General features: G+C 54.2%; 1 protein-coding gene across 2 annotated transcripts in view; it reads left to right on the plus strand.

Moving 5' to 3' along the window:
* LOC144486743 (pleckstrin homology domain-containing family O member 1-like) overlaps positions 1-24,970 on the plus strand; it is a 111,660-nt gene that overhangs the window by 8,446 nt on the left and 78,244 nt on the right. For both annotated transcript variants that reach the window (XR_013496334.1, XM_078204772.1), the window contains exon 3: positions 21,403-21,543. Coding sequence is in view for 1 of the 2 variants with exons in the window: in XM_078204772.1 (XP_078060898.1) it covers positions 21,403-21,543 (141 nt within the window). In the remaining variant the exon portion in view is untranslated. The remainder of the gene's footprint in view (positions 1-21,402; positions 21,544-24,970) is intronic.

A 24,970-nucleotide genomic window follows, 5' to 3' on the forward strand; every position in this document is an offset into this window, starting at 1 on the left:
GCAGTGACTATAGGAGCAGTGAGGTGATGATGGAGCTGTATAAAACACTGGTTAGGCCACAGCTAGAGCACTGTGTGCAGTTCTGGTCACCTCACTGTCGGAAGGATGTGATCCCACTGGAGAAGGTGCAGAGGAGATTCACCAGGATGCTGCCTGGGATGGAGCGTTTCAGCTAAGGAGAGAGGCTGGTTAGGCTGGGGTTGTATTCCTTGGAGCAGAGAAGCATGAGGGGGACTGATTGAGCTGTACAGAATTGTGAAGGGCATAGGTAGGATGGATAGGGCGGAACTTTTCCCCTTAGTAGAGGGGTCAGTAACCAGGGGGCAGTAACCAGGGGGCAGTAACCAGGGGGCAGTAACCAGGGGTCAGTAACCAGGGGTCAGTAACCAGGGGGCAGTAACCAGGGGTCAGTAACCAGGGGTCAGTAACCAGGGGTCAGTAACCAGGGGGCAGTAACCAGGGGTCAGTAACCAGGGGTCAGTAACCAGGGGTCAGTAACCAGGGGGCAGTAACCAGGGGGCAGTAACCAGGGGGCAGTAACCAGGGGGCAGTAACCAGGGGTCAGTAACCAGGGGGCAGTAACCAGGGGGCAGTAACCAGGGGTCAGTAACCAGGGGTCAGTAACCAGGGGGCAGTAACCAGGGGTCAGTAACCAGGGGGCAGTAACCAGGAGGCAGTAACCAGGGGTCAGAGATTGACGGTAAGGGGGCAGGAGGCTTACAGGAGATGTGAGGAAGAGTCTTTTCACCCAGAGCGTGGTTGGAGTCTGAGCTCACTGCCCGAACGGATGGAGGAGGCGGGAACCTTCACAACGTTTAAGAAGTAATTAGATGAGTGTTTGAAACGCCGCGGCATACAAGACCACGGAGCGAGTGCTGGAAAATGGGATTAGAATAGACAGGTGCTTGCTAGCCGGCACAGACTCGATGGGCCGAAGGGCCCCTTTCTGTGCTGTAAAACTCCATAATCCAGGTTCAATTCCAACCTTGGGCGACAGCACATTCTCCCCGTGTCTGCGTCCGGGTGCTCTGACTCTCTCCCACACTCCAAGGAAGTGCAGGTTGGGTGGATTGGCCGTGCTAAATGTGTGGGGGTTACAGGGATGGGGGGGCAAGATGCTCTTTCGGAGAGTCGGTGTAGACTCGATGGGCTGAATGGCCTCCTTTCTGCACTGTAGGGATTCGATGGTCCCTAGGGATCCCTGGTTGACTTGGCTAATCTGAGTTTGAGCTGTAGTTATCGTCCCGGGTTATAGGGGTGGGTGGGAGTTCAGTCAGGATGGTTCGCCGTTCCGTGACCCGCTTCCCCCTTTCTGCGCTAATATTAGTCTGGGCTCTGAATTTCCCCTTGCTCACGTGGTCTTGGAGACGTGAGGAAGAGGTTGGAGGTGGTTTGGAGGAGGAAGGAGGTTAGTTTCGGATATATAAAGGCTAACAGTGCTAAGCGTCACTGTGTGTGCGCGCAGTCCTGTGATGACTGCTCACTTCCTGTTCAAGCTAATTCGAGATGTAACGTGATTGTTGATATTGACCACTGTCAGTGGCTGGGTTTATATTCATTTATTCCATCCCTCCCTCATCCCTCCATCCCTCACCTCTGTCACCGGGTCAATCTCTCTCCTCCATCCTCCATTACTCACTCAATCTCCCTCCTACATCCCTCCATCCCTCACCTCTGTCACCGGGTCAATCTCTCTCCTCCATCCTCCATTACTCACTCAATCTCCCTCCCTCATCCCTCCATCCCTCACCTCTGTCACCGGGTCAATCTCTCTCCTCCATCCTCCATTACTCACTCAATCTCCCTCCCTCATCCCTCCATCACTCACTCCATCTCCTCGATCTCTCCATCACTCACTCCATCTACCTCCCTCATCCTCCATCATTTACTCCATCTCCTTCCCTCATCTCTCCATCACTCACTCCATCTCCCACCCTCATCCCTCCATCATTCACTCCATCTCCCTCCCTCATCCCTCCATCACTCACTCCATCTCCCTCCCTCATCCCTCCATCACTCCATCATCTCCCTCCCTCACCCCTCCATCACTCACTCCATCTCCCTCCCTCACCCCTCCATCACTCACTCCATCTCACTCCCTCATCCCTCCATCACTCACTCCATCTCCCTCCCTCCTCCCTCCATCACTCACTCCATCTCCCTCCCTCATCCCTCCATCACTCCATCATCTCCCTCCCTCACCCCTCCATCACTCACTCCATCTCCCTCTCTCATCCCTCCATCACTCATTCCATCTCCCTCCCTCATCCCTCCATCACTCATTCCATCTCCCTCCCTCATCTCTCCATCACTCACTCCATCTCTCTCCCTCATCCCTCCATCACTCACTTCATCTCCCTCCCTCATCCCTCCATCACTCACTCCATCTCCGTCCCTCATCCCTCCATCACTCACTCCATCTCCCTCCCTCATCCCTCCATCACTCACTCCATCTCCCTCCTCCATCTTCTCTCATTGGCTCCATCTCTCTCAAATCTTTTCCTGCATTCTCAACTGCTTACGTTCCTGGAATGTTTTTCAGTTTCCCAGAGTCCAAACCTTGTTGACCTTTCCCATTGGGATAAATGGGAATTAGGGCTGAGTGGAGGTGGGGGTGGGGCACAATTATGGGAAGCTGGAGAACAGCCTTTCCTGAGTGAGATCCTGAACAGAAAGATCAGGAGTGGATGGAATAGAGAAATCAGAGCAGGCTAATCACAAAGTACTGATTAGTTCGGGCCAACATTTGTGCAAGTTCGGCGATGCTAGGCTTGGATTTTAACAGCCTGGAGATTCACAGATTCCTTACAGTGAAGAAGGAGGCCATTCGGCCCATCGAGTCTGTACCGACCACAATCCCACCCAGGCCCTATTCCTGTAACCCCACACATTTACCCTCACTAGTACCCCTGTGACTAAGGTCAATTTTAGCATGGCCAATGAGAGACAGGATCTACAGGCATTTAGAGATGCAAGGACTGATTAGGGACAGTCAGCGTGGCTTTGTGAGTGGAAAATCATGTCTCACAAATTTGATTGAGTTCTTTGAAGGGGCAACCAAGAAGGTAGATGAGGGCAGTGCGGTTGATGTTGTCTACATGGACTTTAGCAAGGCCATTGACAAGGTACCGCATGATAGGTTGTTTCATAAGGTTAAATCTCACGGGATCCAGGGTGAGGTATCTAAATGGATACAAAATTGACTTGATGACAGAAGCCAGAGGGTGGTTGTCGAGGGTTGTTTTTCAAACTGGAGGTCTGTGACCAGCGGTGTGCCTCGGGGATCAGTGCTGGGCCCACTGTTATTTGTCATTTATATTAATGATTTGGATGAGAATATAGGAGGCATGGTTAGTAAGTTTGCAGATGACACCAAGATTGGTGGCATAGTGGACAGTGAAGAAAGTTATCTCCAATTGCAACGGGATCTTGATCAATTGGGCCAGTGGGCTGACGAATGGCAGATGGAGTTTAATTTAGACAAATGCGAGGTGATGCATTTTGGTAGATTGAACCAGGGCAGGACTTACTCAGTTAATAGTAGGGCGCTGGGGAGAGTTACAGAACAAAGAGATCTAGGGGTACATGTTCATAGCTCCTTGACAGTGGAGTCACAGGTGGACAGAGTGGTGAAGAAGGCATTCGGCATGCTTGGTTTCATTGGTCAGAACATTGAATACAGGAGTTGGGACGTCTTGTTGAAGTTGTACAAGACATTGGTAAGGCCACACTTGGAATACTGTGTACAGTTCTGATCACTCTATTATAGAAAGGATATTATTAAACTAGAAAGAGTGCAGAAAAGATTTACTAGGATGCTACCGGGACTTGATGGTTTGAGTTATAAGGAGAGGCTGGATAGACTGGGACTTTTTCCTCTGGAGCGTAGGAGGCTGAGGGGTGATCTTATAAAGGTCTATAAAATAATGAGGGGCACAGATCAGCTAGATAGTCAATATCTTTTCCCAAAGGTAGGGGAGTCTAAAACCAGAGGGCATCGGTTTAAGGTGAGAGGGGAGAGATACAAAAGTGTCCAGAGGGGCAGTTTTTTCACACAGAGGGTGGTGAGTGTCTGGAACAAGCTGCCAGAGGTAGTAGTAGAGGCGGGTACAATTTTGTCTTTTAAATAGCATTTAGACAGTTACATGGGTAAGATGGGTATTGAGGGATATGGGCCAAACGCGGGCAATTGGGATTAGCTTCGGGGTTTAAAAAAAAGGGCGGGATGGACAAGTTGGACCTCTATGACTCTATAACTGTGCGGGTTATATATGTTCAGTTAGAGTCATGGAATCCCTACAGTGCAGAAGGAGGCCATCCGGCCAGCGTATGGAGCCAGGGTACCTGGGAATGGGATTCCTGATTCCCAGCCAGCTCATGAGCAGAATCCCACACGGTTACACACCTTGGACACGTCGCTGAGTTACTCGTCGCTGAGGGTGGCACAGTGGGTTCGCACTGCTGCCTCACAGCGCCAGGGACCCGGGTTCAATCCCAGCGGCACGGTGACACAGTGGGTTCGCACTGCTGCCTCACAGCGCCAGGGTCCCAGGTTAGCACTGCTGCCTCACAGCGCCAGGGACCCGGGTTCACTGCTGCCTCACAGCGCCAGGGACCCGGGTTCGATTCCCGGGGGCACGGTGGCACAGTGGTTAGCACTGCTGCCTCACAGCGCCAGGGACCCGGGTTCCATTCCCGGGGGCACGGTGACACAGTGGTTAGCGCTGCTGCCTCACAGCGCCAGGGACCCGGGTTCGATTCCCGGCAGCACGGTGACACAGTGGGTTAGCACTGCTGCCTCACAGCGCCAGGGACCCGGGTTCACTGCTGCCTCACAGCGCCAGGGACCCGGGTTCGATTCCCGGCAGCACGGTGACACAGCGGGTTAGCGCTGCTGCCTCACAGCGCCAGGGACCCGGGTTCGATTCCTGGCAGCACGGTGGCACAGTGGGTTAGCGCTGCTGCCTCACAGCGCCAGGGACCCGGGTTCGATTCCCGGGGGCACGGTAGCACAGTGGTTAGCACTGCTGCCTCACAGCGCCAGGGACCCGGGTTCGATTCCCGGCAGCACGGTGACACAGTGGGTTAGCACTGCTGCCTCACAGCGCCAGGGACCCGGGTTCGATTCCTGGCAGCACGGTGGCACAGTGGGTTAGCGCTGCTGCCTCACAGCGCCAGGGACCCGGGTTCGATTCCCGGGGGCACGGTAGCACAGTGGTTAGCACTGCTGCCTCACAGCGCCAGGGACCCGGGTTCGATTCCCGGCAGCGCGGTGACACAGTGGTTAGCACTGCTGCCTCACAGCGCCAGGGACCCGGGTTCGATTCCCGGGGGCACGGTGACACAGTGGGTTAGCACTGCTGCCTCACAGCGCCAGGGACCCGGGTTCGATTCCCGGCTTGGATCACTGTCTGTGCGGGGTCTGCACGTTCTCCCCGTGTCTGCGTGGGTTTCCTCCGGGTGCTCCAGTTTCCTCCCACAGTCTGAAAGACGCGCTGGTTAGGGCGCATTGGCCGTGCTAAATTCTCCCTCAGTGTAACCCGAACAGGCGCCGGAGTGTGGCGACTAGGGGATTTTCACAGTCACTTCATTGCAGTGTTAATGTAAGCCTCACTTGTGACACTAATAAATAAACTCGTTAACCAGGTGGGTTTTTCCGACAATCGACAATGGGTCATCAGTAAATTCTTAATTCCAGATATTTTTTATTGAATTCAAATTCCTCCATCTGCCGTGGCGGGATTCGAACCCGGGTCCCCCAGAACATTGACTCAGAATTTAGAAGGTAGCTTTCAAAAGGGAATTGGATAGTTGTCAGGAGGAGAAAAGATATTTGGGGCTACAGGGAAAAGGCAGGAAAGTGGGGCATTGAGTTTAAACATTGACAAGTCATGTTGCAGCTTTATAGAACCTTAGTTAGGCCGCACTTGGAATATAGGGTTCAATTCTGGTCGCCACACTACCAGAAGGATGTGGAGACTTTGGAGGAGGTACAGAAAAGATTTACCAGGATGTTGCCTGGTATGGAGGGCATTAGCTATGAGGAGAGGTTGGAGAAACTTGGTTTGTTCTCACTGGAACGACGGAGGTTGAGGGGCGACCTGATAGAAGTCTACAAGATTATGAGGGGCATGGACAGAATGGATAGTCAGAAGCTTTTTCCCCAGGGTGGAAGAGTCAATTACTAGGGGGCAGAGGTTTAAGGTGCGAGGGGCAAGGTTTAAAGGAGATGTACGAGGCAGAGTTTTTACACAGAGGGTGGTGGGTGCCTGGAACTCGCTGCCGGGGGAGGTAGTGGAAGCGGATACGGTAGTGAGTTTTAAGGGTCGTCTTGACAAATACATGAATAGAATGGGAATAGAGGGATATGGTCCCCGGAAGGGTAGGGGGTTTTAGTTCAGTCGGGGCAGCATGGTCGGTGCAGGCTTGGAGGGCCGAGGGGCCTGTTCCTGTGCTGTAATTTTCTTTGTTCTTGTTCTTTGGGTCTGGCTGAGTTTCACTTGCAGAGGACTGGCACAAGAGCAATGGGCCAAATGGCCTCCTTGTGTGTTGTAACCAATTCACGATTCTGTAATGCAGGCGAAGGATAAATCCAGGCCCTGGGTGTCTATCACAAAGGGATGTTATTTTTAACCTTCTCCCAAAGCTGCTGACAGTTGGTAGGGAACAACATTTCACTCTGCTCCCGTACCTCACTCATGTCACCATTCTTAACTTATTAGCAGAGTATTGATGTGTGAAAACCCTGCAGAGGGACCTGACCCTGTCCCTGCCCCACAAACATTACCACCCAGTAACGATTGGGCCTGGTTTCTTTCAACTCCTTAGCCCAGGGGTTGCTTCTGAGAACAATTGGTTTGATTTGATTTATTATTGATACGTGTATTGGGATATGGTGAAAAAGATTGTTTCTTGTGCGCTATGCAGACAAAGCATACCGTTCATAGAGTACAGAGGGGAGAAGGAAAGGAGAGATTGCAGAATGTAGTGTTACAGTCATAAGAACATAAGAACTAGGAGCGGGAGTCGGCCATCTGGCCCCTCGAGCCTGCTCCGCCATTCAATAAGATCACGGCTGATCTTTTCGTGGACTCAGCTCCACTTACCCGCCCGCTCCCCTTAATTCCTTTACTGTTCAAAAATCTATCTATCCTTGCCTTAAAAACATTCAATGAGGTAGCCTCAACTGCTTCACTGGGCAGGGAATTCCACAGATTCACAACCCTTTGTGTGAAGAAGTTCCTCCTCAACTCAGTCCTAAAGTCATAGCTAGGGTGCAGAGAAAGATCAACTTAATGCGAGGTAGGTCCATTCAAAAGTCTGACGGCAGCAGGGAAGAAGCTGTTCTTGAGTCGGTTGGTGCGTGACCTCAGACTTTTGTATCTTTTTCCTGACGGAAGAAGGTGGAAGAGAGAATGTCCGGGGTGAGTGGGGTCCTGGATTATGCTGGCTGCTTTGCCGAGGCAGCGGGAAGTGTCGACAGAGTCAATGGATGGGAGGCTGGTTTGTGTGATGGACAGGGCTATGTTCACGACCCTTTGTAATTTCTTGCGGTCTTGGTCAGAGCAGGAGCCCCAGACCAAGCTGTGATACATAGAACCATATGGCGCAAAACAGGCCCTTCGACCCATCGAGTCCTCACCAACACACTAGAAACACCTGACCTCCCACCTAACCCCATTTACCAGCACTTGGCCCATTGCCCTGAATGTTACGATGTGTCAAGTGTTCATCCAGGGACTATTTAAAGGATGTGAGGCATCCCCCGCCCCCACCACCCTCCCAGGCAGCGCATTCCAGACCCTCACCACCCTCTGGGTAAAAAATCTTTTCCTCACATCCCCCCTAAACCTCCTGCCCCCTCACCTTGAACCTGTGTCCCCTCGTGACTGACCCTTCAACTAAGGGGAACAGCTGCTCCTTATCCACCCTGTCCGTGCCCCTCATAATCTTGTCCCTCAATCAGGTCGCCCCTCAGTCTTCTCTGCTCCAACATAAACAACCCAAGCCTACCCAACCTCTCTTTATAACTTAAATGCTCCATCCCAGGCAGCATCCTGGTGAATCTCCTCTGCACCCCCTCCAGTGCAATCACATCCTTCCTATAAAGTGATGACCAGAACTGCACACAGTGCTCCAGCTGTGGCCTCAACTATATAACTCCCATACAACTCCAACATGACTTCCCTGCTTTTGTAATCTATACCCCGATTGATGAAGGCAAGTGTCCCATATGCCTTTTTCACCACCCTACTAACACGCCCTTCCGCCTTCAGAGATCCATGGACAAACACACCAAGGTCCCTTTGTTCCACAGAACTTCCTAGTGTCCTACCATTCATTGAATAATTCCTGGTCAAATTATTCCTTCAAAAATGTATCTCAGGGTTAAATTCCATCTGCCACTTATCTGCCCATTTGGCCATCCCGTCTATATCTCATTGTAGCCCAAGACACTTAACCTCACTGTCAACCACCCAGCCAATCTTTGTGTCATCCGCAAACTTACTAATCCTACCCCCTCCACATAGTCATCTATGTCATTTATATGAATGATGAATAATAGGGGACCCAACACAGATCTGTGATACGCCACTGGAAACTGGCTCCCAGTCACTAAATCAGCCTTCTGTCATCACCCTCTGTCTCCTACAACTGAGCCAACTTTATCAAATGACTCTGTATGCCATGTGCATTTATCTTCTTTACAAGTCTCTCATGTGGAACCTTGTCAAAAGCTTTGCTGAATTCCATATAAGCTACATCAACCATAGTACCTTCATCTACACACCTGGTCACCTCCTCAAAAAATTCACTCAAATTTGTTAGACATGACCTTCCTTTGATGAAGCCATGCTGACTCTCCCTGATCAAGCTTTGCCAAGTTCGGGACTGATGCTTTCTACGGTGCACTTGGTTAGAATCGGAGCGGACATGCCAAATTTCCTCAGTCTTCTGAGAAAGTAGAGGTGTTGGTGGGGCTTTCTTAACTATAGTGTCGGCGTGGGGGGGACCAGGACAGGTTGTTGGTGATCTGGACACCTAAAAACTTGAAGGTCCCCGCCCTTTCTACTTTGTCTCCGTTGATGTAGACAGGGGCATGTTCTCCTTTACGCTTCCTGAAGTCGATGACAATCTCCTTCGTTTTGTTGACATTGAGGGAGAGATTATTGTTGCCGCACCAGTTCACCAGATTCTCCATCTCATTCCTGTACTCCGTCCCTAAATGTCGTCCTTGACTGCTGCCTCATGTGGGGTGAGTTATCTCAGCACAGAGCATTGGGGTTAGGATCCTTCAGTGCAGAAGGAGGCCATTCAGCCCATCGAGTGTGCAGCGACCAAAATCCCACCCAGGCTCTATCCCAGTAACCCTATGCACTTACCCTGCTAACCCCCTGACACTAAGGGGCAATTTAGCATGGCCAATCCACCCTAACCCGCACATCTTTGGACTGTGGGAGGAAACCCACGCAGACTCGGGGAGAACGAGCAGACTCCGCTGCCGGGAATCGAACCGGGGTTCCTGGCGCTGTGAGGCAGCAGTACTAACCACTGGGCCACCGTGCCACAACTGTGCCAGGATTGAACCCTCTGGACTTTATGGATCTCGCAGTGTGTGGCGCCTTTAATGTGATGTTGGGGGAAGAGTGCAGAGATGTCCGTACAGAGCTCACTGGGAATCTGGGAGCTGAGACAGAGGCAGGGAGAAGGAGTCAAGTGCGTGAAAGGAGCATTTGAGGTCTAACCCTGTATTAGTACATTTCCAGTGTTGTTGAGTGAGGAGAGATTACAGACAGTACAGGTAAGGTTTCATTCCATCAGCACTGTCTATACAGAAAAGCCACAAGAAACCGTGTGTATAGAAAGACACTGGCCTGTGACTCACCAATCTCACAGCACCAATGCCCAACACAGTGACTGCAGCAAAACACACGCACACACGGTACGCACAGGAACACACACACGGTACGCACAGGAACACACACACGGTACACACAGGAACACACACACGGTACGCACAGGAACACACACACGGTACGCACAGAAACACACACACAGTACGCACAGGAACACACACAGTACGCACAGGAACACACACAGTACGCACAGGAACACACACAGTGCACACAGGAACACACACACAGTGCGCACAGAAACACACACAGAGTACGCACAGAAACACACACAGTACACACAGAAACACACACACACTACGCACAGAAACACACGCACAGTACGCACAGAAACACACGCACAGTACGCACAGAAACACACACACAGTACGCACAGGAACACACACACAGTACGCACAGGAACACACACAGTACGCACAGGAACACACACAGATACATACATTAAGAGACACCCAAATGTAATCAGTTCAAATATAAATAGAGTTAAAAAAATCTGGGGATGGCAATCAGCTAAAAATGCCTCATGGTTTATTTTTAAAAAGCAGATTGTGACAGTTATAGGTTGATAAGATTTGACTCCAGCAGCGATAGGCTGTGTTAAAAAGTGTTTGTTTTGGTCACAAACTCGAACCCACACACTTACAAACCACGGTTAGCTAATTATAACTGAGAGAGAACCACCAGATACAGAGCAACATTGTGTCCTCACCCTGTACCTGCTCTGTCCCTGTACCCCACACTGTCCCTGTACCCCACACTGTCCCTGTACCCCACACTGTCCCTGTACCCCACACTGTCCCTGTACCCCTCACCGTCCCTGTACCCCTCACCGTCCCTGTACCCCACACTGTCCCTGTACCCCTCACCGTCCCTGTACCCGTCACTGTCCCTGTACCCCTCACTGTCCCTGTACCCCTCACTGTCCCTGTACCCCACACTGTCCCTGTACCCCACACTGTCCCTGTACCCCTCACCGTCCCTGTACCCCTCACCGTCCCTGTACCCCACACTGTCCCTGTACCCCTCACCGTCCCTGTACCCGTCACTGTCCCTGTACCCCTCACTGTCCCTGTACCCCACACTGTCCCTGTACCCCACACTGTCCCTGTACCCCACACTGTCCCTGTACCCCTCACTGTCCCTGTACCCCACACTGTCCCTGTACCCCACACTGTCCCTGTACCCCACACTGTCCCTGTACCCCTCACCGTCCCTGTACCCCTCACTGTCCCTGTACCCCACACTGTCCCTGTACCCCACACTGTCCCTGTACCCCTCACCGTCCCTGTACCCCTCACCGTCCCTGTACCCCACACTGTCCCTGTACCCCTCACCGTCCCTGTACCCCTCACTGTCCCTGTACCCCACACTGTCCCTGTACCCCACACTGTCCCTGTACCCCACACTGTCCCTGTACCCCACACTGTCCCTGTACCCCTCACTGTCCCTGTACCCCTCACTGTCCCTGAACCCCTCACTGTCCCTGAACCCCACACTGTCCCTGTACCCCACACTGTCCCTGTACCCCACACTGTCCCTGTACCCCACACTGTCCCTGTACCCCACACTGTCCCTGTACCCCACACTGTCCCTGTACCCCACACTGTCCCTGTACCCCTCACTGTCCCTGTACCCCACACTGTCCCTGTACCCCACACTGTCCCTGTACCCCACACTGTCCCTGTACCCCTCACCTTCACTGTACCCCACACTGTCCCTGTACCCCACATTGTCCCTGTACCCCTCACCTTCACTGTACCCCACACGGTCCCTGTACCCCTCACTATCACTGTACCCCTCACTGTCCCTGTATCCCTCACTGTCCCTGTACCCACACTGTCCCTGTACCCCTCACCTTCACTGTACCCCTCTCTGTCCCTGTACCCCACACTGTCCCTGTACCCCTCACCTTCACTGTACCCCCACACTGTCCCTGTACCCCACACTGTCCCTGTACCCCACACTGTCCCTGTACCCCTCACTGTCCCTGTACCCCTCACTGTCCCTGTACCCCTCACTGTCCCTGTACCCCTCACTGTCCCTGTACCCCTCACTGTCCCTGAACCCCTCACTGTCCCTGAACCCCTCACTGTCCCTGAACCCCTCACTGTCCCTGAACCCCTCACTGTCCCTGAACCCCTCACTGTCCCTGAACCCCTCACTGTCCCTGAACCCCTCACTGTCCCTGAACCCCTCACTGTCCCTGTACCCCTCACTGTCCCTGTACCCCTCACTGTCCCTGTACCCCTCACTGTCCCTGTACCCCTCACTGTCCCTGTACCCCTCACTGTCCCTGTACCCCTCACTGTCCCTGAACCCCACACTGTCCCTGTCCCCCTCACTGTCACTGTACCCCTCACTGTCCCTGAACCCTTCACTGTCCCTGTACCCCTCACTGTCCCTGAACCCCTCACCATCCCTGTACCCCTCGCCGACCCTGTACCACTCCCCCCCCCCACCCTCACTCCCCCCTCACCCTCACTCCCCCTCACCCTCCCTCCCCCTCACCCTCACTCCCCCTCACCCTCACTCCCCCTCACCCTCACTCCCCCTCACCCTCACTCCCCCCTCACCCTCACTCCCCCCTCACCCTCACTCCCCCCCTCACCCTCACTCCCCCCCTCACCCTCACTCCCCCCTCACCCTCACTCCCCCATCACCCTCACCTTCCCCCTCACTCTCACTCTCACTCCCCCCTCACCCTCACTACACCCCTCACCCTCACTCCCCCCGTCACCCTCACCCTCCCCCTCACTCTCACTCCCCATCTCACCCTCACTCCCCATCTCTCCCTCACTACCCCCCTCACCCTCACTACCCCCCTCACCCTCACTACCCCCCTCACCCTCACTACCCCCCTCACCCTCACTAGCCCCCACCCTCACTCCCCCTCACTCCCCCTCGCCCCCACTCCCCCTCGCCCTCACTCCCCCTCGCCCTCACCGGATCTCACACAATGACGAGACAGAGTACAGGAATGAGGTAGAGAATCTGGTGAACTGGAGCGGCAACAATAATCTCTCCCTCAATGTCAACAAAACGAAGGAGATTGTCATCGACTTCAGGAAGTGTAAAGGAGAACATGCCCCTGTCTCCATCAACGGGGACAAAGTAGAAAGGGTCGAGAGCTTCAAATTTTTATGTGCCCAGATCACCAACAACCTGTCCTGGTCCCCCCCATGCCGACACTATAGTTAAGAAAGCCCCACCAACGCCTCTACTTTCTCAGAAGACTAAGGAAATTTGGCGCGTCAGCTACGACTCTCACCAACTTTTACAGATGCACCATAGAAAGCATTCTTTCTGGTTGTATCACAGCTTGGTCTGGGGCTCCTGCTCTGCCCAAGACTGCAAGGAACTACAAAGGGTCGTGAATGTAGCCCAATCCATCACGCAAACCAGCCTCCCATCCATTGACTCCATCTACACTTCCCGCTGCCTCGGAAAAGCAGCCGGCATAATCAAGGACCCCCCCCACGCACCCCGGACATTCTCTCTTCCACCTTCTTCCGTCGGGAAAAAGATACAAAAGTCTGAGGTCACGTACCGACCGACTCAAGAACAACTTCTTCCCTGCTGCTGTCAGAGTTTTGAATGGACCTACCTCACATTAAGTTGATCTTTCTCTACACCCTAGCTATGACTGTAACACTACATTCTGCACTCTCTCCTTTCCTTCTCTATGAACGGTATGCTTTGTCTGTATAGCGCGCAAGAAACAATACTTTTCACTGTATACTAATACATGTGACAATAATAAATCAAATCAAAATCACTCCACCCTCACCCTCACTCGCCCCTCACTCTCACTCGCCCCTCACCCTCACTCTCACTCGACCCTCACCCTCACTCTCACTCTCACTCGACCCTCACCCTCACCCTCACCCTCACTCTCACTCGCCCCTCACCCTCACTCTCACCCTCACTCTCACTCGCCCCTCACTCTCACTCGCCCCTCACCCTCACCCTCACTCGCCCTTCACCCTCACCCGCCCCTCACCCTCACTCTCACTCTCACTCGCCCCTCACTCTCACCCTCACCCTCATTCTCACTCGCCCCTCACTCTCCCCTCACTCTCACCCTCACTCTCACCCTCACCCTCACTCTCACTCGCCCCTCACCCTCACCCTCACCCTCACTCTCACCTCACTCTCACCCTCACCCTCACCCTCACTCTCACCTCACTCTCACCCTCACCCTCACCCTCACTCTCACTCACCCCTCACCCTCACCCTCACTCTCACCTCACTCTCACCCTCACCCTCACTCTCACTCTCACTCACCCCTCACCCCTCACTCTCACTCGACCCTCACCCTCACCCTCACTCTCACTCTCACTCTCACTCGCCCCTCACCCTCATCCTCACTCTCACCCTCACCCTCACTCGCCCCTCACTCTCACTCTCACCCTCACTCTCACTCTCACTCGCCCCTCACTCTCACTCGCCCATTACCCTCACCCTCACTCGCACCCTCACCCTCACCCTCACTCGCCCCTCACCCTCACCCTCACCCTCACTTTCACCCTCACTCTCACTCTCACTCTCACTCTCACTCTCACTCTCACTCACCCCTCACCCTCACTCTCACTCTCACTCTCACTCTCACTTGCCCCTCACCCTCACTCTCACTTGCCCCTCACCCTCACCCTCACTCGCCCCTCACTCACTCTCACCCTCACTCGCCCCTAACCCTCACTCTCACTTTCACCCTCACCCTCACTCTCACTCGCCCCTCACCCTCACTCTCACTCGCCCCTCACCCTCACTCGCCCCTCACCCTCACTCGCCCCTCACCCTCACTCGCCCCTCACCCTCACTCGCCCCTCACCCTCACCCGCCCCTCACCCTCACCCGCCCCTCACCCTCACCCGCCCCTCACCCTCACCCGCCCCTCACCCTCACCCGCCCCTCACCCTCACCCGCCCCTCACCCGCCCCTCACCCTCACCCGCCCCTCACCCTCACCCGCCCCTCACCCTCACTCCCCCCTCACCCTCACTCCCCCCTCACCCTCACTCCCCCCTCACCCTCACTCCCCCCTCACCCTCACTCCCCCCTCACCCTCACTCCCCCCTCACCCTCACTCCCCCCTCACCCTCACTCCCCCCTCACCCTCACTCCCCCCTCACCCTCACTCCCCCCTCACCCTCACTCCCCCCTCACCCTCACCCGCCCCTCACCCGCCCCTCACCCTCACCCGCCCCTCACTCCCCCCTCACCCTCACTCCCCCCTCACCCTCACTCCCCCCTCACCCTCACTCCCCCCTCACCCTCACTCCCCCCTCACCCTCACTCCCCCCTCACTCCATGTTAATCAGTTATCCCTATCTCCACCAGTATGGATTGTGGTAATTTTCCCCAGAGTAGAATCATGGAATCCTACAGTGCAGAATGAGGCCATTTGGCCCATCGAGCCTGCACCGTATCAATCCCACCCAGCTGTATCCCCGTAACGTATTTACCCTGCTAATCCCCTGACAATTTAGCATGGCCAGTCCACCTAACCCGTACATGGAATCCTTAAAGTGCAGAAGGAAGCCATTCGGCCCATCGAATCTGCACCGACTCTCTGACAGAGTATCTTACCCGTGCCCTCCCCAACCCCCCCCCCCCCCCCCATTCCTGTTACCCTAAGCATTTAGCACGGCCAATCCACCTAACCTACACATCTTTGGACACTAAGGAGCAATTTAGCACGGCCAATCCACCTAACCTGTACATCTTTAGATAGGTGCTTGATGGTTGGCACAAACATGATGGGCCGAAGGGCCTCTTTCCGTGCTGTTAACCGCTTGGTAATTAAGGGTAGTCCATTTGCCCAGCTAGCCAGCTCTGCGGTTTGTCAGCACTGGACGTGTAGGGGGGTCTGGGCAGGGGCGAACATTTACAGTGGCCATGGCCATGGTCAGACCACACTTGGAGTACTGTGCTCAGTTCTGGTCGCCTCATTACAGGAAGGATGTGGAAGCCATAGAAAGGGTGCAGAGGAGATTTACAAGGATGTTGCCTGGGTTGAGGAGCATGCCTTATGAGGATAGGTTGAGTGAGCTCGGCCTTTTCTCCTTGGAGAGACGAAGGACGAGGGGTGACCTGATAGAGGTGTATAAGATGTTGAGAGGTATTGATCGAGTGGACAGTCAGAGGCTTTTTCCCAGGGCTGAAATGGTTGCCACAAGAGGACACAGGTTTAAGGTGCTGGGGAGTAGGTACAGAGGAGATGTCAGGGGTAAGTTTTTCACTCAGAGGGTGGTGGGTGCGTGGAATGGGCTGCCAGCAACGGTGGTGGAGGCGGATTCGATAGGGTCTTTTAAGAGACTTTTAGATAAGTACATGGAACTTAGTAAGATAGAGGGTTATAGGTAAGCCTAGTAATCGCTAAGGTAGGAACATGTTCGGCACAACTTTGTGAGCTGAAGAGCCTGTATTGTGCTGTAGTTTTTCTATGTTTCTAGAAAGCAGGATTAGGCTATTGAGTTGGATGATCAGCCATGATGGTGATGAATGGAGGAGCAGGCTCGAAGGGCCGAATGGCCTCCTCCTTCTCCTATCTTCTATGTTTCTACATCTATGTTACAGAGCAGAAGAGGCCTTCAGCCCATCAGGTCGCCCCTCAGTCTTCTCTCCTCCAACAAAAACAACCCAAGCCTACCCAACCTCTCACCATAACGTCAATGCTCCATCCCAGGCAGCATCCTGGTGAATCTCCTCTGCACCCTCTCCAGTGCAATCACATCCTTCCTGTAATGTGGCAACCAGAACTGCACACAGTGCTCCAGCTGTGGCCTCACCAAAGTTCGATACAACTCCATCTCCCAAGACAGAACCTAGACCCTTTGTCTTTCCGGAGGTTTCAGGACTAGACTGGGTGCGGGAGGCTCTGACCCTACGGACTGCCATCACTAAAGAGCAGCGGTAATCCTGAGGCGATCCAGTGAGGAGAGTTCAATCTCGACCCCTCAGTTAGCTGACCTCAGCCAAGAGATAAATAGGGTTACACGTGGCCTGAAGGTGGCAGGTATAAGACTTTACCCAACCATTTCATTGAAACCCTACAGTGCAGAAGGAGGCCATTCGGCCCATCGAGTCTGCACCGACCACAATCCCACCTAGGCCTCATCCCCATAACCCCACATATTTACCCCACTAACCTACGCATCCTGGGACACTAAGGGGCAATTTAGCACGGCCAATCCACCTAACCCACACATCTTAGGACACTAAGGGGCAATTTAGCATGGCCAATCCACCTAACCCACACATCTTTGGACACTAAGGGGCAATTTAGCACGGCTAATCCACCTAACCTGCACATCTTTGGACACTAAGGGGCAATTTAGCATGGCCAATCCACCTAACCAACAGATCTTTGGACTGTGGGAGGAAACTGGAGCACCCGGAGGAAACCCACGCAGACAGCGACCCAAGCCGGGAATCGAACCCGGGTCCCTGGAGCTGTGAGGCAGCAGCGCTAACCACTGTGCCGCCGTGGTTAGCACTGCTGCCTCTAGTCTAGTTATAAGAAGTCAGGTGGCTGTCCACAATATGTGATAAGCTTAGCGCCCCTTTCAGAGCACCTACATCCAACCTCAAACCCAACCATCGAGTTTCCATTCCTGCTCATGGGTGCCCTCAGACAAGGCGGGCCGAATGGCCTCCTTTCTGTGCTGCAGCTGTTCTATGGTTCTATGTGCCAGTGACTCTTTTGGACAGGGAGTGTGGCTTTGTGTTGGGTTGTCAGGATTGCCTTTACTGGTCCAAAATACTCAGTAAGAAGTCTCACAACACCAGGTTAAGTCCAACAGGTTTATTTGGTAGCAAATACCATAAGCTTTCGGAGCACTGCTCCTTCGTCAGATGGAGTGGATATCTGTTCTCAAACAGTGCAAACAGACACAGAAATCAAGTTACAGAGTTAGTCTGTAATTTGATTTCTGTGTCTGTGCACTGTTTGAGAACAGATATCCACTCCATCTGACGAAGGAGCAGTGCTCCGAAAGCTTATGGTATTTGCTACCAAATAAACCTGTTGGACTTTAACCTGGTGTTGTGAGACTTCTTACTGTGCTTACCCCAGTCCAACGCCGGCATCTCCACATCAAAATACTCAGCCAGTTCAGATGGGGAATGATCGTTTGGGAGAGATTTTGGTCCCCAGTGAGAGAGATAAAGAGAGAGAGAGAGAGACTGTCCCAGTGAGAGAGGGAGAGAGAGAAAGAGAGACTGTCCCAGTGAGAGAGGGAAAGAGAGAGAGAGAGAGAGAGACTGTCCCAGTGAGAGAGGGAGAGAGAGAAAGAGAGACTGTCCCAGTGAGAGAGGGAGAGAGAGAAAGAGAGACTGTCCCAGTGAGAGAGGGAAAGAGAGAGAGAGAGAGAGAGAGAGACTGTCCCAGTGAGAGAGGGAGAGAGAGAAAGAGAGACTGTCCCAGTGAGAGAGGGAGAGAGAGAAAGAGAGACTGTCCCAGTGAGAGAGGGAAAGAGAGAGAGAGAGAGACTGTCCCAGTGAGAGAGGGAGAGAGTGAGAGAGGGAGAGAGAGAGAGAGACTGTCCCAGTGAGAGAGGGAGAGAGAGAAAGAGAGACTGTCCCAGTGAGAGAGGGAAAGAGAGAGAGAGAGAGAGACTGTCCCAGTGAGAGAGGGAGAGAGTGAGAGACTGTCCCAGTGAGAGAGGGAGAGAGTGAGAGAGGGAGAGAGAGAGAGACTGTCCCAGTGAGAGAGGGAGAGAGAGAGAGAGACTGTCCCAGTGAGAGAGGGAGAGAGAGAGAGAGAGAGAGACTGTCCCAGTGAGAGAGGGAGAGAGAGAAAAGAGAGACTGTCCCAGTGAGAGAGGGAAAGAGAGAGAGAGAGAGACTGTCCCAGTGAGAGAGGGAGAGAGTGAGAGAGGGAGAGAGAGAGAGACTGTCCCAGTGAGAGAGGGAGAGAGAGAAAGAGAGACTGTCCCAGTGAGAGAGGGAAAGAGAGAGAGAGAGAGAGACTGTCCCAGTGAGAGAGGGAGAGAGTGAGAGACTGTCCCAGTGAGAGAGGGAGAGAGAGAGAGACTGTCCCAGTGAGAGAGGGAGAGAGAGAGAGACTGTCCCAGTGAGAGAGGGAGAGAGGGAGAGAGAGAGAGACTGTCCCAGTGAGAGAGGGAGAGAGAGAGAGAGACTGTCCCAGTGAGAGAGGGAGAGAGAGAGAGAGAGAGAGACTGTCCCAGTGAGAGAGGAGAGAGAGAGAGAGAGAGAGACTGTCCCAGTGAGAGAGGGAGAGAGAGAGAGAGAGAGAGACTGTCCCAGTGAGAGAGGGAGAGAGTGAGAGAGAGAGAGAGACTGTCCCAGTGAGAGAGGGAGAGAGAGAGACTGTCCCAGTGAGAGAGGGAGAGAGAGAGAGAGAGAGACTGTCCCAGTGAGAGAGGGAGAGAGAGAGACTGTCCCAGTGAGAGAGGGAGAGAGAGAGAGACTGTCCCAGTGAGAGAGGGAGAGAGAGAAAGAGAGACTGTCCCAGTGAGAGAGGGAAAGAGAGAGAGAGAGAGACTGTCCCAGTGAGAGAGGGAGAGAGAGAGAGAGAGAGACTGTCCCAGTGAGAGAGGGAGAGAGAGAGAGAGAGACTGTCCCAGTGAGAGAGGGAGAGAGAGAGAGAGACTGTCCCAGTGAGAGAGGGAGAGAGAGAGAGAGAGACTGTCCCAGTGAGAGAGGGAGAGAGAGAGAGCGAATGTCTGATTGCTTCGAATTCATTCCATTCCAATGGGGGAGTTGTCCGTCCTCACTCTTCCATTGGCAGCTGTGTTTTCGATGGAGGATACCGGGGCCACAGTTGCTATACTGCACCCTCTCCTCATAACCCTCCACCTCATGCTGCCTCCAGACTCGAACCTTACTGACAAGTAGGTAGGTCCCTGTGCTGAGGTTCAAGGGAGAGTGAGGGAGGAGAGGTTGGAGGGTGAGTGAGGGTGGGGAGGTTGCGGTGAGGTTGGAGGGTGAGTGAGGGTGGGGAGGTTGCGGTGAGGTTGGAGGGTGAGTGAGGGTGGGGAGGTTGCGGTGAGGTTGGAGGGAGAGTGAGGGTGGGGAGGTTGCGGTGAGGTTGGAGGGTGAGTGAGGGTGGGGAGGTTGCGGTGAGGTTGGAGGGTGAGTGAGGGTGGGGAGGTTGCGGTGAGGTTGGAGGGTGGGTGAGGTTGGAGGGAGAGTGAGGGTGGGAGGTTGGAGGGTGAGTGAGGGTGGGGAGGATGCGGTGAGGTTGGAGGGTGGGTGAGGTTGGAGGGTGAGTGAGGGCGGGGAGGTCGCGGTGAGGTTGGAGGGAGAGTGAGGGTGGGGAGGTTGCGGTGAGGTTGGAGGGTGAGTGAGGGTGGGGAGGTTGGAGGGTGAGTGAGGGTGGGGAGGTCACTGTGAGGTTGGAGGGTGAGTGAGGGTGGGGAGGTCACTGTGAGGTTGGAGGGTGAGTGAGGGTGGGGAGGTCACTGTGAGGTTGGAGGGTGAGTGAGGGTGGGGAGGTCACTGTGAGGTTGGAGGGTGAGTGAGGGTGGGGAGGTCGTGGTGAGGTTGGAGGGTGAGTGAGGGTGGGGAGGTCGCGGTGAGGTTGGAGGGTGGGTGAGGTTGGAGGGTGAGTGAGGGTGGGGAGGAGACGGTGAGGGTGGAGGGTGAGTGAGGGTGGGGAGGTCGCGGTGAGGTTGGAGGGTGGGTGAGGGTGGGGAGGTCACGGTGAGGTTGGAGGGTGGGTGAGGTTGGAGGGTGAGTGAGGTTGGAGGGTGAGTGAGGGTGGGGAGGTCACGGTGAGGTTGGAGGGTGAGTGAGGGTGGGGAGGTCACGGTGAGGGTGGGGAGGTCGCGGTGAGGTTGGAGGGTGGGTGAGGTTGGAGGGTGAGTGAGGGTGGGGAGGTCACGGTGAGGGTGGGGAGGTCACGGTGAGGGTGGGGAGGTCACGGTGAGGGTGGGGAGGTCACGGTGAGGGTGGGGAGGTCGCGGTGAGGTTGGAGGGTGGGTGAGGTTGGAGGGTGAGTGAGGGTGGGGAGGTCGCGGTGAGGTTGGAGGGTGAGTGAGGGTGGGGAGGTCACGGTGAGGGTGGGGAGGTCGCGGTGAGGTTGGAGGGTGGGTGAGGTTGGAGGGTGAGTGAGGGTGGGGAGGTCGCGGTGAGGTTGGAGGGTGAGTGAGGGTGGGGAGGTCACGGTGAGGGTGGGGAGGTCGCGGTGAGGTTGGAGGGTGGGTGAGGTTGGAGGGTGAGTGAGGGTGGGGAGGTCACGGTGAGGGTGGGGAGGTCGCGGTGAGGTTGGAGGGTGGGGAAGTCGCGGTGAGGGGGGGAGGTCGCGGTGAGGTTGGAGGGTGGGGAAGTCGCGGTGAGGGGGGGAGGTCGCGGTGAGGTTGGAGGGTGGGTGAGGTTGGAGGGTGAGTGAGGATGGGGAGGTCACGGTGAGGGTGGGGAGGTCGCGGTGAGGTTGGAGGGTGGGGAAGTCGCGGTGAGGGGGGGAGGTCGCTGGTTCGATGTTGAGAACCTGGCCAGCTGATTGTGGCTGTTCCAATTTGCAGGTGAAAGATGAGAAGAAGGTTCTGGATAAGTTTGACCTGACGGACTATGAAAAATGCGAGGAACTTCGCAAATCGAAAAGTCGCAGCAAGAAGAATCACAGCAAGTTCACACTGATCCGCAACAAACAGCCGGGAAACACGGTGAGCGTTCCCTCTCCTCCGCACTGCCGAGTGACCGTGTGGCCCCGTGTATCAGCTCACTCAGGCCGAGTGACCGTGTGGCCCCGTGTATCAGCTCACTCAGGCCGAGTGACCGTGTGGCCCCGTGTATCAGCTCACTCAGGCCGAGTGACCGTGTGGCCCCGTGTATCGGCACACTCAGGCCGAGTGACCGTGTGGCCCCGTGTATCAGCTCACTCAGGCCGAGTGACCGTGTGGCCCCGTGTATCGGCACACTCAGGCCGAGTGACCGTGTGGCCCCGTGTATCAGCTCACTCAGGCCGAGTGACCGTGTGGCCCCGTGTATCAGCTCACTCAGGCCGAGTGACCGTGTGGCCCCGTGTATCGGCACACTCAGGCCGAGTGACCGTGTGGCCCCGTGTATCAGCTCACTCAGGCCGAGTGACCGTGTGGCCCCGTGTATCAGCTCACTCAGGCCGAGTGACCGTGTGGCCCCGTGTATCAGCTCACTCAGGCCGAGTGACCGTGTGGCCCCGTGTATCAGCTCACTCAGGCCGAGTGACCGTGTGGCCCCGTGTATCAGCTCACTCAGACTGAGACTGAGACTGCCTGTTTAACCTCTCCTCATCAGACAATCCCTCCACACCAGGGATCATCTCGTCAACCTTCTCTGAATTGCCTCCAATCAAATATCTTTCCTTAAATAAGGGAACCAAAACTGCTCCCAGTGCTCCAGGGGGGAGCTTTCCCGTCCTGTCCGGCACGCGAATCGGAGCGAGGGGGGGTTGGATCATGCAGAGGTCCATTTATCTTGGGCGGGATTTTTGGTTTTCGTAGAATCCCTACAGTGCAGAAGGAGGCCATTCGGCCCATCGAGTCTGCACCAATCACAATCCCACCCAGGCCCTATCCCCATAACCCCACATATTTACCCTGCTAATCCCCCTGACACTAAGGTGCAATTTAGCACGACCAATCCACCTAACCCGCACATCTTTGGAGTGTGGGAGGAAACCGGAGCACCCGGAGGAAACCCATGCAGACACGGGGAGAACGTGCAGACTCCACACAGATAGGGGCGAGCGTGGCTGGAAAATCTAGCCCCAGATGTGGTCTCACCAGTAACTTGTACAGTTGTAGTAAGACTTCCCTATTCGGATACTCCAGCCCCCTTGAAAAAGGGTCAATAGTAGCTTCGACTGATATTTACTCCTTCGTCAACACCAAAATCCATCATAGCAGTTAGGAAGGCAAATGCAATGTTAGCATTCATGTCGAGAGGGCTAGAATACAAGAGCAGGGATGTACTGCTGAGGCTGTATAAGGCTCTGGTCAGACCCCATTTGGAGTATTGTGAGCAGTTTTGGGCCCCATATCTATGGAAGGATGTGCTGGCCTTGGAAAGGGTCCAGAGGAGGTTCACAAGAATGATCCCTGGAATGAAGAGCTTGTCGTATGAGGAAGGGTTGAGGACTCTGGGTCTGTACTCATTGGAGTTTAGAAGAATGGGGGGGATCTTATTGAAACTTACAGGATACTGCGAGGCCTGGATAGAGTGGACGTGGAGAGGATGTTTCCACTAGTAGGAAAAACTAGAACCAGAGGGCACAACCTCAGGCTAAAGGGACGATCCTTTAAAACAGAGATGAGGAGGAATTTCTTCAGCCAGAGAGTGGTGAATCTGTGGAACTCTTTGCCGCAGAAGGTTGCGGAGGCCGGGTCATTAAGTGTCTTTAAGACAGAGAGAGATAGGTTCTTGATTAATAAGGGGATCAGGGGTTATGGGGAAAAGGCAGGAGAATGGGGATGAGAAAAGAATCAGCCGTGATTGAATGGCGGAGCAGACTCGATGGGCCGAATGGCCTAATTCTGCTCCTATGTCTTATGATCCAATAACACCGCTAAAACATTTTAACTGGTCGTTATCACATTAGTGTTTACAGGAGTTTGATGAATTACTACACCATAAAACCATCGCTCTGTCTTAAAGACACTCGATGACCCGGCCTCCACAGCCTTCTACGGCAAAGAGTTCCACAGATTCGCCACTCGCTGACTGAAGAAATTCCTCCTCATCTCTGTTTTAAAGGATCGTCCCTTTAGCCTGAGGTTGTGCCTCTGGTTCTAGTTTTTCCCACTAATGGAAACATCCTCTCCACGTCCACTCTATCCAGGCCTCGCAGTATCCTGTAAGTTTCAATAGAATCATAGAAACCCTACAGTACAGAAAGAGGCCATTCGGCCCATCGAGTCTGCACCGACCACAATCCCACCCAGGCCCTACCCCCATAGGGTGGCACGGTAGCACAGTGGTTAGCACTGCTGCTTCACAGCTCCAGGGTCCCGGGTTCGATTCCCGGCTCGGGTCACTGTCTGTGTGGAGTTTGCACATTCTCCTCGTGTCTGCGTGGGTTTCCTCCGGGTGCTCCGGTTTCCTCCCACAGTCCAAAGATGTGCGGGTTAGGTTGATTGGCCAGGTTAAAAATTGCCCCTTAGAGTCCTGGGATGCGTAGATTAGCGGGTAAATTAGCGGGTAAAAAAAAAGGGATTAGCGAGTAGGGCCTGGGTGGGATTGTGGTCGGTGCAGACTCGATGGGCCGAATGGCCTCCTTCTGCACCGTAGGGTTTCTATGATTCTATGATATCCCTACATATTTACCCACGAATCCCTCTAACCTACGCATCTCAGGACATGAAGGGCAATTTTTTTTTAGGATGGCCAATCAGATCCCCCCCCACTCATCCTTGTAAACTCCGACGAGTACAGACACCGTGGGTTAGCGCTGCTGCCTCACAGCGCCAGGGACCCGGGTTCGATCCTCGCTTGGGTCACTGTCTGTGTGGAGTCTGCACGTTCTCCCCGTGTCTGTGTGGGTTTCCTCCGGGTGCTCCAGTTTCCTCCCACAGTCCAAAGATGTGCGGGTTAGGTGGATTGGCCGTGCTAAATTGCCCCTTAGTGTCAGGGGGACTAGCAGGGTAAATGCATGGGGTTACGGGGATAGGGCCTGGGTGGGATTGTGGTCGATGCAGACTTTATGGGCTGAATAGCCTCCTTCTGCACTGTAGGGATTCTATGATTCAGAGTCCTCAACCGTTCCTCATACGACAAGCTCTTCATTCCAGGGATCATTCTTGTGAACCTCCTCTGGACCCTTTCCAAGGTCGGCACATCCTTCCTTAGATACGGGGCCCCAAACTGCTCACAATGCTCCAAATGGGGTCCGACCAGAGCCTTATACAGCCTCAGAAGTCCATCCCTGCTCTTGTATTCTAGCCCTCTCGACACGAATGCTAACATTGCATTTGCCTTCCAGACACATGACGAGAGAGGCTACATTTTAAACATTCTCTGCATTGGCTGTACGGTACTTTGAGATGTCCTGAGATTATGGAAGAGGCTGTATAAGTGTACAGATTTCCTTTCCTTCACAACGCAGTGTTTATACTT

This window comes from Mustelus asterias, unplaced genomic scaffold (assembly GCF_964213995.1).
Source record: "Mustelus asterias unplaced genomic scaffold, sMusAst1.hap1.1 HAP1_SCAFFOLD_443, whole genome shotgun sequence".
In the NCBI taxonomy this organism is placed as follows: Eukaryota; Metazoa; Chordata; class Chondrichthyes; order Carcharhiniformes; family Triakidae; genus Mustelus; species Mustelus asterias.